This window comes from Schistocerca nitens, chromosome 2 (assembly GCF_023898315.1).
Source record: "Schistocerca nitens isolate TAMUIC-IGC-003100 chromosome 2, iqSchNite1.1, whole genome shotgun sequence".
Classification (NCBI taxonomy): domain Eukaryota; kingdom Metazoa; phylum Arthropoda; class Insecta; order Orthoptera; family Acrididae; genus Schistocerca; species Schistocerca nitens.
In genome coordinates, this window is record NC_064615.1 from 609,137,936 (window position 1) to 609,152,133 (window position 14,198).

Consider the following 14,198-nt stretch of genomic DNA (forward strand, 5'->3'; position numbering starts at 1 on the left):
TGCCACCTGATGACATTCAATCTTAGAATGAGCAGTGGGCACAATATTGTGGCTCATCAGTGTATTTTCCATCTCGTATGGGCTCTCAACCTATTTCTTCTACAAAACTGTCAGAGAAAGCATTTAGTATTATTTCACAGGAGTCTTGTCACATCTACCACTTACCAAACTGTGATTGTCCTTATTGATTTTTGGGTGATTAAAGTTAATACCAATGATGACAGTACAACTGAGGAATATATGTGTCAGTGAGTTGAAGATTTCACTGATATCTTCAGTTACATTAGAGGGTGAGTCTGGTAATATGTAGAAGAACCCAGTTATAAGTTTATGTTCACCCTTAATATTGACTCTTGCTCAAACAGGCTCAGATGCAGCTCCAGTTTTGATCACAGTGGGTCTCAGTTTCTTGTCTACAGTGACAAATACACTGCCTCCATTTCCCATTAGCCGAACTGCTTGACCTTCACTTAGATTTACCGCAACAATCTCACACTGGCAATTTTAGGTTTTAGCAAGCTTTCTATATCTAGTATTAGAAGAGTCATCTAGGGTAAAAAATTCTTGTGTTCACTCTGCACACAGTGAACCTTGTGAGCAGCAGCCTCTAATGTCTAGTACACCACTACAGTCCTCATTCCTATGGTGTAAGTCCAGGAAGTCATAGCATAGCTTATCACACAACCTTCATGGTCTTTTTGGGAACAATGCCGAGAATTTTATTGAAACCTGTCATGGGAAATTTGGTTGTGGACTATGTTTGGAAGGTCGTACCAGTCTGTGACAGTGTTAATTAGGGCAATCACCCAAATATCTCCACTGGTGTTCTGTTACTTCATAACTTCTTGAATAATTCCATAGCACCTGCATGTTTGGAGACAATTAAACATTCTTTTCATATGCTAATACAAATTTGGCTCACAAACTGTATAATAGCAACCATGATGAAGTCACTGCTCCTGACTTTAAAGTAGTTTTGAACTGATTAACTACAGACACCCATCCACATTCAATCCTTTCTGTGCATAACTCACTCCTTCCACTGATATACCGAAGTCTGAACTTGTCTTTGCCTTTCCTTAGCACTGACGCACATCCCTGCAATGTCAATTTCCTGCGCACAGTTAAAACTTAACAGAGTATCCACTTGCTCTGGTATCACTCCCAGGGTAAATAAATGTTACATTTTCTTTTTGGTCATTTACTTTCAGCCTACCATCACACAGTAAATATCAAAATTACTTCATAGGTTCTATTTTCCAATTATATTATCCAGACAATATTTTCTGTTTTGAACATTCCTATGGTGTAGTTAGTTTCATTCCAGTAATTTTATTTTACAGCAGAGCTTGATATTTAAAATTTAATAGTGCCATGTTAACTAAAAATATTAACTTCCTTAATAATTTCATGTAAAGTGCTTAGTTTCTTAGTTTCATGTGTATTAAGCTTCTGGATAGTTATATACTAATGTCCATATCATTCTCAATAAATGTCAATAAAAGGTAAAGATTATTATCTATTACTTACAAGAACTCTTATCATAAAAATTAACATTACTTATAGGGCCAGAATATTACTCACTTCCTCTTATTCTCATTGCAACATGCATCTTACTGCCATGCTTCCTTTTCCTTTTATGCTTCTCAGGCCTCACTGTCACTGGCACTAGTCTAGCAACAGCCTGCCTTACTGATGGATGACACTCGAGTTTCAGTGTGTGTGTGTGTGTGTGTGTTTGTGTGTGTGTGTGTGTGTGTGTGTGTGAATATACACTATGTGATCAAAAGTATCTGGACACCTGGCTAAAATGATTTACAAGTTCATGGCACCCTCCATCAGTAATGCTGGAATTCAGTATGGTGTTGGCTCACCCTTAGCCTTGATGACAGCTTCCACTCCAGCAGGCATACATTCAGTCAGGTGCTGGATTCCATCTTGGGAAATGGCAGCCCATTCTTCATGGAGTGCTGCACTGAGGAGAGGTACCGATGTCAGTTTGTGAGGCCTGGCACTAAGGCGGTGTTCCAAACATCCCACTCAGGTCAGGACTCTGTGCAGGCCAGTCCATTACATGGATGTTATTGTCATATAACCACTCTGTTACAGGCCATACATTATGAACAGGTGCTCGATCATGTTGAAAGATGCAGTCACCATCCCCGAACTGCTCTTCAACAGTGAGAAGCAAGAAGATGCTTAAAACATCAATGTAGACCTGTGCTGCGATAGTGCCATGCAAAACAACAAGGGGTGCAAGCCCCCTCCATGAAAAACATGACCACACCATAACCCCACAGCCTCTGAATTTTACAGTTGGCTCTACACACGCTGGCAGATGAGTTCACTGGGCATTTGCCATACCCACACCCTGCCATCAGGTCACCACATTGTGTACTGTGATTCGTCACTCCACACAATGTTTTTCCACAGTTCAATCATCCAATGTTTATGCTCCTTACACCAAGCAAATCATCATTTGGCATTTACTGGCATGATGTGTAGCTTATGAGCAGCCGTTCAACCATGAAATCCAAGTTTTCTCACCTCCCACCTAACTGTCATAATACTTGCAGTGAATCCTGATGCAGTTGGATTTCCTGTGTGATGGTCTGGATGGATGTCTGCCTATTTCACATTACGACCTTTTTCAACTGTCGGTGGTCTCTATCAGTCAACAGACAATGTCAGCCTGTACGTTTTTGTGCTGTACATGTCCCTTCACGTTTCCACTTCACTATCACATTGGAAACAGTGGACCTAGGGATGTTTAGGAGCGTGAAAATCTCGCATACAGATGTATGACACAAGTAACACCCAATCACCTGACCACGTTCAAAGTCCGTGAGTTCCACGAAGCACCCCATTCTGCTCTCTCACAATGTCTAATGACTACTGAGGTCGCTGATATGGAGTACCTGGCACCAGATGGCAGCACAATGCACCTAATATGAAAAACATATGTTTTTGGGAGTGTCCGGATACTTTTGATCATGTAGTGTATCTCATCTGGTGCCACATATCTGGTGATTATGTTAGTAAATTGTTATTATGCACATATTATGTTTTATCTCACTATAACTACTTTCAGTAGAAGAAAAATGCCTTTTATTTGCCCTGTAGTTAGATAATTTACTGAAGATGGATGAAAAACTGTTAATAGCTTCCAGTTTAAAATGAAATTCCAATGTTCCAAATATATACTACTTACTGAGAACCACTGTGATTCAAGAACTCTCTCACAAGAAGCTTAATCTTTGTAATATTTCTTCCAACCTGAAGAATAGAATTATTTTCTTCTGTTTGCTCATAATCAAATTTGTATACCTCTTTTGGGCCAACATGCTTCTTGCCAATTATGCCTGCAACAGAAATATTTGAATATAAATATTTGAATGAATAGGACACTGTAAGAAATAGAATAAGTCCTAAGAAATAAGATCAAATATTCCCCTAACATTGCAGAGGTGACAATAGTAATAATTGACAGTGAAGTGAATAATGAATCTTTTGAAATGTTTCACAGAGATAGAAGGTTCAAAATGGTAAGAATGTTTATTAGCAGTATACATACAACTAGCCTTGTCAACAAGTACAGTTAATAGTACAGCTTTGCATATTTACAGATGCTTAAATTTAATGGAACGTTAATTATATATATCAGGGCCAGCACAAGGCACGTGCGAAATGTGCGGCCGCATGGGGTGGCACTTTCCGACGGGCAGAAAATCTGCCGCCCCCCCCCCCCCCCATTTCTTTTAGGAAAAACTCAACATTCATAACCAAGAGGAGATTCGAAACCAAACCTCGGAGGGAGTGGCTACGGGAACTGTGGCATGGCGCCTCGACTACCTGCCAGCCGCCCCTGTTGAACAACGGATGGGAGGAGGACTAATTTCTTCCTCGCCACTGTGGCAGGACCGTCATGTTTATGCCAGAGGAACAGAGGGAGCGAAGCAGTCTGGCGTACACGCCAGCATTCTTATGAGTGGAGCGCTGCCAGCCTGTTACGCGCCGTGCATTTACTCACAACTAATTTTGCAGAAGACTTAATCTAATTTGGAAATTCGAATGCAATGTTTGATACTGTGGTTACATGTTAAGCCTGAAACAATTTTGCTAAGCCCTCCAACGGTAGTTTCCGAGTGTTTTACTCTTCCCGCATTATGGAAAAAAATGGTTGAACATTACTACAGTCAAACATATCCAACACCTACAAGTATTCTGAATGGGTAAATAGGCTGTGAGTAATTACAAGGGATAAAGACATGCTAATAAGTCTCATATAAGTTGGGTTTCGACACATTTTTGAAAATTTTTGCTGTGCGTTTCTGAGTGATAGTCAGATGTTTTGGTTTTTGAGCATGAAACACCTGTCTCTGCCTGCATGAACAACAATTAAAATCTGACCGGCACTTTTGTTTGACAATACTACTCACACACTATCACTTTGCCAATTTTACTTACTGTATAATGCGTGTGACTCCATGTTTCAGCTTAGTAAACTATTGGTCACTTTGATTCTGATGAAAACCTGAGAAAGTATGATCTTTTAGCAACAATGCCCTCTCATCTGCTCAAAACAAAACCTTAATTTTGACACCTTCTAAAACAAAAATCCATAGACAGAACATTGCTTCTAAGGGTTTCCTTGCTAGCTTTGAAACTCATTTCTGTTTGACAAAAGTTGTGCAGTTTTCTTTCTATTGTTCATAATAATCATAGAAATTGCTGCCAGATAATACATTTATCCATATCATCAGTCACATACTCATAGTGAGCGCCTTGCTTCTTCTTCTTCTTCTTCTTCTTCTTCTTCTTGGGTGCTAGTTTAACCATAGCCTCGCTGTACCTCATCACATGACCTGGTTCCTGGCACTGCCGCATCACCACTTCGCCTTTCCAGGCAATAGGTATTGTTGCGTTCTCTACAACAAAAACTACAGAATTCATTTCAGTAGTTGGACGAGGGAGTCGAGATTGGTCAGAGCACTTTCAATGTGTTTCATAAGAATAGAAGAATTGGTGCATCAGAATTTCTTGCAACTTGGGATGTAAGTGCTTTTCATATAACTGTTACGTCCATGTCTGGACTTGTTACGACTTCTGCAGTACTTGTTAGCAGCAGACACAGTGGCTGCGCCAAAGACTGGGATGGCGTGGAGTTTTACAATTATTCTTTGAACTTTCTTTACAATTTCTACCTCGTCGTTGCTGCCCAGCCCTGCGGATCCCTCTGCCTGGCTGCTGTGTAGATTCTCTGACAATGAGTGCAACACGCGCTGCTGATCGCACTCGGTGCCACCAGTGCTCCGCTGAAGCCAGGATGCCCTGTGACTGAGATGAACTCACGCCGCTCAGTGCCCCAGTACAGCATGCCACGGAGCCGCATTGCCATGAGGTCAGCTGCCGACACCTGCTGCACCGACGGCTCGGAAGCCGTCAGTCGCGATGTCCGCAAGGTCCCGTCATGGACGGACCACACGCCGTGGGGTCAGGTTGCCGTGAAGTTCGGGCGTCAGTCCCCGACGGCGCCTGTGGCCAAGACCATGCTGCAACCGGTCCTGCTGGAAGTTCTCGCTGTAGTTAGTCAGCCATGGTGCCGACCAAACTCGGGCCGACCCCCAGAGCTGAAGTTGACATCTGGCAGCGAACGGATGACTCCTGCGAACTGGAACAGACTTGCGGAATTGTCACCTACAAAGATTGAACATTTGGACATGGACCACATCCATCCTCAGATCTGAACTGCTTCATAATGGCTTCTGTCTGTTGCTGCCTGCGCTCCACTATTTATATCTGGCAGGAGGACGTTTTTTATCCTCCGTGGTAGCTTTTTGTTATTACTCCCGCAGTATAACTTAGCATGCTGGCCTCACTTCTCCTTACTCAGCAGTCTCCAGGCTTCGCTCGGTGCTCGGTCTGTGTGCGTCCTTGCGTCAGCCGGTTGATAGACTGCTGCTGTCAGCAAAGTTATCTGTGCTTGCCTATTTCACAATGCCTCAGTCACCGGCATACCTCTGTTCTACCATTCTCCACTGCGTGAAGTAACGCTTACTACATGTGGCCGCAACATAATGTACAATTAGTACTGTACATGCATGTTACTCATAAGTTAGAATTTTTCTCCTTCAAGATTGCAGAATAGAAAAATTTATTTTTCTTATGATCTGTTACTTCAAAAATTGGCAGGTCAGCAAATAAGCACGCATCAACCCAATAGATAGAATGAAAATAAAGTGAAGAAAAGTGAAGTGATACGGTGAAGACTAATTTGTTACCCCATATTCCATAATCAGACATGAAAGAAGTGACACATGATAATTACGACAGATGTCGAGTGTCAGTTTTTTGAAACGAACAACCGCAGTGCAGTGAGTTAATATATTTCGACTAGCATTTGTACCTGTTGATGCCCAGATGTGTATTTATTGCAGTATTATGTTACTCCATCTTCTTATTCTTCCTCTCTCCATTGTCCTCCGCCCCACTCTTTGACAGTTTCACCTGCGTCTGTAGTGAAATTCGGCCTGAAATTCAATTTAACGTGGCTCAATTCTTATGACTTCATCCCCTGAACAGTGTATCCTACAGTAATATAATTTTCCGTTTATGTGCAGTGGAATATCAGGAAACTGTGTGTGAAGCGTGTTGCAAATAAAGTTAGTACACTGACATCAACAGTTAGTTTCACGTAATCGTCCTTTACAGGCTGGATTGAAACATGTCCGACAGTAGATAAAAACTGTCTGGCAGTGAATATAGGAAAAGACGGGTTCTAAAGGAAGATGAGGATAAGAAGCAAAAGGATGCACTACAACAATATTTCAAGCCAAAGAGAGAACGACTTAGCAGCAGTGAGGGTGGAAAAATAGATCCTGAAAGTACAGAAACTAGTGGAGCTACTGCAGCTACATCTTTATCTTCAGGACATGAAAAGAAAATTGACGAACACAGTATTGCGACCACCGCATACAGTAGCAATGCTGACGGTGGGCCATCCGCAATGTGTTCAACAGACCTCATCTGGACTGAAGCTCTGAGATTGAAACATCAGGCAGAACTGAAATTAGGCGACCAGATTCGGAATATACCAGAGGAACATCAGCCGAGGTACTCACCACTGGAGAAGGGATTGAAGGCGAGCCTAAACTGGAAGACACAATTGACTCAGATCCTGGAAGATGGCCGGAAATTATTATAGACTGCACTCGAACGACTTTGGTCATGCGAGGTCCTCCCGAGTGCATTAAGGAAGCTGAAGAATGTCCTAAAAACATGGACAACCAGCGTTTCAGCCCTGTGCACTACAGCTATTCTTTGAAGAATTTAGAAGAAGCAGATAGACATTGGTTGGTGTACTCAAAGATCAAGGATGCTGTGTTCTGCTTTTGTTGCAAACTTTTTTTGTCATCTACAGTAAAAATTGCAAAGAACAGTATAAGCGACTGGTGGCACCTTGCTTCGTATCTCAAAAGTCATGGGAAGTCTACCGAGCATTTGAATTCACATAAAAAGTGGATCATGTTATCCGAGGGACTGAAAAAGTCACGAACTGTTGACGCCCATCATCAAAGGCTTCTGCATACTGAAAGCGAACATTGGAAAAATGTTCTTGAGTGCTTAATAGTAATAATTCATTTCCTGGCTCGGCAATGTCTGCCTTTGCGAGGAAGTGCAGATACACTCTTTCAGCCTGACAACAGAAACTTCTTGAAACTCGTTGAATTATTCGGAAAGTTCAACACTGTGATGATGGAGCACCTGCAGAGAACAAAGCAAGGTGAGAACAAGGGTCATCATTATCTTGGAAAAGAAACACAGAATCTACATCTACATCTACATCTACATCCATACTCCACAAGCCACCTGACAGTGTGTGGCGGAGGGTACCTTGAGTACCTCTATCGGTTCTCCCTTCTATTCCAGTCTCGTATTGTTCGTGGAAAGAAGGATTGTTGGTATGCCTCTGTGTGGGCTCCAATCTCTCTGATTTTATCCTCATGGTCTCTTCGCAAGATATATGTAGGAGGGAGCAATATACTGCTTGACTCCTCGGTGAAGGTATGTTCTCGAAACTTCAGTAAAAGCCTGTACCGAGCTACTGAGCGTCTCTCCTGCAGAATCTTCCACTGGAGTTTATCTATCATCTCCGTAACGGTTTTGCAATTACTAAATGATCCTGTAATGAAGCGTGCTGCTCTCCATTGGATCTTCTCTATCTCTTCTATAAACCCTATCTGGTACAGATCCCACACTGCTGAGCAGTATTCAAGCAGTGGGCGAACAAGCGTACTGTAACCTACTTCCTTTGTTTTCGGATTCCATTTCTTTAGGATTCTTCTAATGAATCTCAGTCTGGCATCTACTTTACTGACGATCAACTTTATATGATCAGTCCATTTTAAATCACTCCTAATGCGTACTCCCAGATAATTTATGGAATAAACTGCTTCCATTTGCTGACCTGCTATATTGTAGCTAAATGATAAGGGATCTTTATTTCTATGTATTCACAGCACATTACACTTGCCTACATTGAGATTCAATTGCCATTCCCTGCACCATGCGTCAATTCGCTGCAGATCCTCCTGCATTTCAGTACAATTTTCCATTGTTACAACCTCTCGATATACCACAGCATCATCCGCAAAAAGCCTCAGTGAACTTCCGATGTCATCCACAAGGTCATTTATGTATAATGTGAATAGCAACAGTCCTACGACACTCCCCTGCGGCACACCTGAAATCACTCTTACTTCAGAAGACTTCTCTCCATTGAGAATGACATGCTGCGTTCTGTTATCTAGGAACTCTTCAATCCAATCACACAGTTGGTCTGATAGTCCATATGCTCTTACTTTGTTCATTAAACGATTGTGGGGAACTGTATCGAACGGCTTGCGGAAGTCAAGAAACACGGCATCTACCTGGGAACCTGTGTGTATGGCCCTCTGAGTCTTGTGGACGAATAGTGTGAGCTGGGTTTCACACGATCGTCTTTTTCGAAACCCATGCTGATTCCTACAGAGTAGATTTCTAGTCTCCAGAAAAGTCATTATACTCTAACATAATACGTGTTCCAAAATTCTACAACTGATAGACGTTAGAGATATAGGTCTATAGTTCTTCACATCTATTCGACGTCCTTTCTTGAAAACGGGGATGACCTGTGCCCTTTTCCAATCCTTTGGAATGCTACGCTCTTCTAGAGACCTATGGTACACTGCTGCAAGAAGGGGGCAAGTTCCTTCGTGTACTCTGTACAAAATCGAACTGGTATCCCATCAGGTCCAGCGGTCTTTCCTCTTTTGAGCAATTTTAATTGTTTCTCTATCCCTCTGTCGTCTATTTCGATATCTACAATTTTGTCATCTGTGTGACAATCTAGAGAAGGAACTACAGTGCAGTCTTCCTCTGTGAAACAGCTTTGGAAAAAGACATTTAGTATTTCGGCCTTTAGTCTATCATCCTCTGTTTCAGTACCACTTTGGTCACAGAGTGTCTGGACATTTTGTTTTGATCCACCTACCGCTTTGACATAGGACCAAAATTTCTTATCATTTTCTGCCAAGTCAGTATAGAGAACTTTACTTTCGAATTCATTGAACGCCTCTCGCATAGCCCTCCTCACACTACATTTTGCTTTGCGTAATTTTTGTTTGTCTGCACGGCTTTGGCTATGTTTATGTTTGCTGTGAAGTTCCCTTTGCTTCCGCAGCAGTTTTCTAACTCAGTTGTTGTACCACAGTGGCTCTTTTCCATCTCTTATGATCTTGCTTGGCACATACTCATCTAACACATATTGTACGATGGTTTTGAACTTTGTCCACTGATCCTCAACACTATCTGTACTTGAGACAAAACTTTTGTGTTGAGCCATCAGGTACTCTGAAATCTGCTTTTTGTCACTTTTGCTAAACAGAAAAATCTTCCTACCTTTTTTAATATTTCTATTTATTGCTGAAATCATTGATGCAGTAACCGCTTTATGATCACTGATTCCCTGTTCTGCGTTAACTGTTTCAAATAGATCGGGTCTGTTTGTCACCAGAAGGTCTAATATGTTATCGCCACGAGTCGGTTCTCTGTTTAACTGCTCAAGGTAGCTTTCAGATAAAGCACTTAAAAAAAATTTCACTGGATTCTTTGTCCCTGCCACCCGTTATGAACATTTGAGTCTTCCAGTCTATATCCGGCAAATTAAAATCTCCAACCAGAACTATAACATGGTGGGGAAATCTACTCAAAATATTTTCCAAATTATCCTTCAGGTGCTCAGCCACAACAGCTGCTGAGCCAGGGGGCCTATAGAGACATCCAATTACCATGTCTGAGCCTGCTTTAACTGTGACCTTCACCCAAATTATTTCACATTTCGGATCTCCGTCAATTTCATTCGATACTATTGCACTTCTTATCGCTATAAACACACCTCCCCCTTCACTGTCCACCCTGTCTCTGCAGTATACATTCCAATCTGAGTTTAGAATTTCATTACTGTTTACATCTGGTATCAGCCTACTTTCTGTCCCTAGTACTATGTGGGCATTGTGACCGTTTATTAATGAGAGCAGTTCTGGGACCTTTCTATAGACGCTCCTGCAGTTTACTATTAGCAGATTAATATTGTTATTCCCTGTTGCGTTTTGCATACTCCTACCTTGCCGCGTCATCTAATTGGATCATCTATAACCAACAACATTCTATTAATGATGAAACCTGCAACGTATTACATATGATTCCGGACCGCACACCAGATGTTTCAAAAGTTGAGCAGATGACAGTTGTGGTACGTTTCGTCCAGGAGACAAGACTCGATGGGGTATACGATGTCCAAATTTGGGAGCATTTCCTGGGTTTTCTTCCAGTGCCCAATTCTTCAGGCTCCACTTTGATGCAGGTCGTACTCAAGTTCTTGGAAGATAAAAAAATCCTATTGTGTAATATGAGAGGGCAAGCATACAACAATGGAGCAAACATGAAAGGAAAGTAGTCTGGTCTCCAGAAAAGAATTTCAGATATGAAAAAGCGAGCATTTTATGTACGATGTAGCAGTCACGTTCTTGAGCGCTTAATAGTAATAATTCATTTATTGGGTCGGCAATGTCTGCCTTTGAGAGGAAGTACAGATACACTCTTTCAGCCTGAATCTTGTTGTAAATGATGCCGCTATGTCTTCTAAATATGCTGTTTCCATGTTTTCGACAGTGAAAAGCTGTACGACTTCTTCTTGTCCTCCGTTCGACATTGGGATGTCTTGAAGAAGTATCTACCTAACCTGTCGCTGAAACCACTGAGCGATACTAGGTGAGAAAGTCGCATTAATGCACTTACTCCACTGAGGTTTCAAATTGGAGGCGTTTATGATGCACTGGTTCAGATATCAGAAGAATTCGATGGCATGACCACTCACAAAGCAACGTCACTTGCGAATCAAATAAAAAATTACACCTTTCTCACTTCTCTGGTAACCTGTGGTGATGTTCTGCTTCACATCAGTGTAGTCAGTAAGACCCTCCAGACCACTGACATAAATGTTTCTGAGGTTGTGGAAATGCTTGAAGAAATGAAAGCATATTTTAAGACCTGCAGAACAGAAGAAAAGATGGTGTCTTTCTTGACGGATCCCAAAGAATTAGCTACAGAATTTGAGCTAGAAGATCTAACATTACCATGGATAAGTGTTTCCCGGCGACACGTAAGAACCAAATACACTTTACCTGTGAAGGAAGGGATGAGACAATAGATGACCCAACAAAACGTTACAAGATAGAATTCTACTATTATCTTTTAGATATAGTAACCACTTCTTTGGATGAGAGATTCAATCAACTGAAATCTCATTGTGATTATTTTGATTTTCTCTATGGCATTGGCGAGCTGAAGAGTGCACCTCCAGACAGCCTGGACACAAAGTGTCGAAACCTCGCAGCGATTTTGCAACATCATGAGTCAAGGGACATTGATGCACTGGAGTTGAGGGAAGAACTGAAAATGCTTTCAACATAGTTGAAACCTGTAATAGGTCCAAAAGAGACTCTGAAGTTTATAGGAAGACATAATTTTTGCCCTAATGTTAACATTGCTCTGAGAATTCTCCTAACACTCCCAGTGACAGCTGTGAGTGGAGAGAGGAGTTTCTCAAAACTGAAATTGATAAAGACATACCTCCGATCAATGATGAGCCAAACTCATTTGAATGATCTTGCAACAATATCGATTGAGCATGAGCTTGCAGAGGACTTAAGTTACACAGATTGTGTTAAAGAGTTTGCACAAGCAAAAGTCAGGAAAGTTCAATTTGTCTAGTATTTTTTTAAAATTTTTATATTATTATCACTGTCTTGGTTATTTACTGTGTTGTTTCTTATTTTGTTCAACATTTAACCATTACTGTAAATATTATTGTTCAAACCAAATTATCTGGAAATTGTAAATATATATTGCTTGCTGTTGAATACATTATCTGTTCACAACCATTGAAAAATGTTTATTTATGTTAAATGTAAGTTCATGGCACGCAAAATTAGCCAAGAGGTCTGAGGTGCTGCAGTCATGGACTGCGGCTGGTCCCAGCTGTGGTTTGAGTCCTCCCTCGGGTATGGGCATGTGTGTTTGTCCTTAGGATAATTTAGGTTAAGTAGTGTGTAAGCTTAGGGACTGATGACCTTAGCAGTTAAGTCCCATAACATTTCACACAGATCTGAACATTTTTGTACATTCACAAGGCCTATTAAAATTAGCTAGATTTCTTCAATCAGGTTTGACTCCATTTTTGAGCTGGTACCCAGCGACTGTTTTGTACAAATCTGTAGAGAATGTCACCAATCAGTCGCAATTTTTGTTTTTATTTTCCAGATCAACATATATTTCGGGCACAGTGTGGCTATTCTCAATGCTTTGAGTTAAGTTTATTTCTATACCGTCATGCTGAATGTAACTGTCAACATGACGGTTTAGATGTAAGCACATATTAAAAGCTTTGAGACTGGCCACTCAGTGGCCGAAACCTAGGTAGATCTGAAAAGTAAAAACAAGCATAAATTTACACATACATACATTTACAACTCTCCATGAATTCATCCACTAAGTAGAATTCATGCTATTTTAGGCAAGTTTCACAACTTTTTTAACCTTGTGTAAGGGAATCAAATGTGCTGTTTTTGGTAAATTGGTGATTTATTCCATGTTCATGTGCTTACAGCTATTGTGTGTGTGAGAAAGTCTTGAATATGGTAAATCTCTCCTGTGACTATTTCTCAAATTGTGCAAATGAATATTATTTATTAGTCTAAGTTTGTGTAAATTTTCTTTGGCATAAATTAAAGAACTATAGATGTAAAGGCTGGGGATTTTCATTATTCATCCTCAAAGAGGAGTCAGAGACTACACATAGTCACAAGAAAAAACAAATTTGGCACTTCAAGGGTGAGAGCTTGGAATGTTGGATCCCTAAATTTGGTAAGTAGGCTACAGAATTTATTTTGTGTAGGTAGTGCTTTACACCTTTAATATACTTAAAGAATGACATCATGAAACTGTTTCCCACTTTTTGTGTTCCTTCCCTGCAGTTGATTCTCTTCATTGTCTCATGTTTTATATATCTGTAAGTGAGCAATAGTAAATTGTGATATTTCACTTTTAGCAAGTCTTTACTGTTCTTATAGTAGATTGGCATTTCCCGCAGTTCTGTGAGCATCCATATATAGATTCATCTCATTGTTACCAATTGCTTCTCATCCACTTATTTGAGAGGACCTATAAGCCACATTCTATCTTACCAAGAAGGCTTTTTTGGTTTTTACTGTTAAATCTTTACTGTCTATCATAGTAAGTGTACTACTGAGACATTCATATTCTGCTGTCTGTATTGATTTTGCCATTCTGAATGTGTGTTTTGACCCAGATAATACATCAGTCTTATCTAAGACTGACATCAGTCTTTTATACATAATTTTCTCTATAACTTTGAAGACACTACCTGACATGCTGGAGGTGGCAGTCATGTGAGCATGAGGAGCACCTGCTTGTGTGTACAAATGGTGCGTGTTTCCCTTTTGCTGATGAAGGTTGTGGCTGAAAGCTCTATTGCCTGTCTGCAGCTTAATGCATCTTCTTTATGGTACGTAGCAATCTATCTTCTGCTACATTGTTGATATACTGGAGGAAATAGTCATGGGACTTTAGTTATTAAT

General features: G+C 40.8%; 1 protein-coding gene across 1 annotated transcript in view; it reads right to left on the reverse strand.

Moving 5' to 3' along the window:
• The window catches only part of LOC126236690 (N-sulphoglucosamine sulphohydrolase), a 107,761-nt gene that overhangs the window by 74,023 nt on the left and 19,540 nt on the right, over nt 1-14,198 (reverse strand). Inside the window, exon 4 of the mRNA XM_049946182.1 lies at nt 3,212-3,362. Coding sequence (XP_049802139.1) covers nt 3,212-3,362 — 151 coding nt within the window. The remainder of the gene's footprint in view (nt 1-3,211; nt 3,363-14,198) is intronic.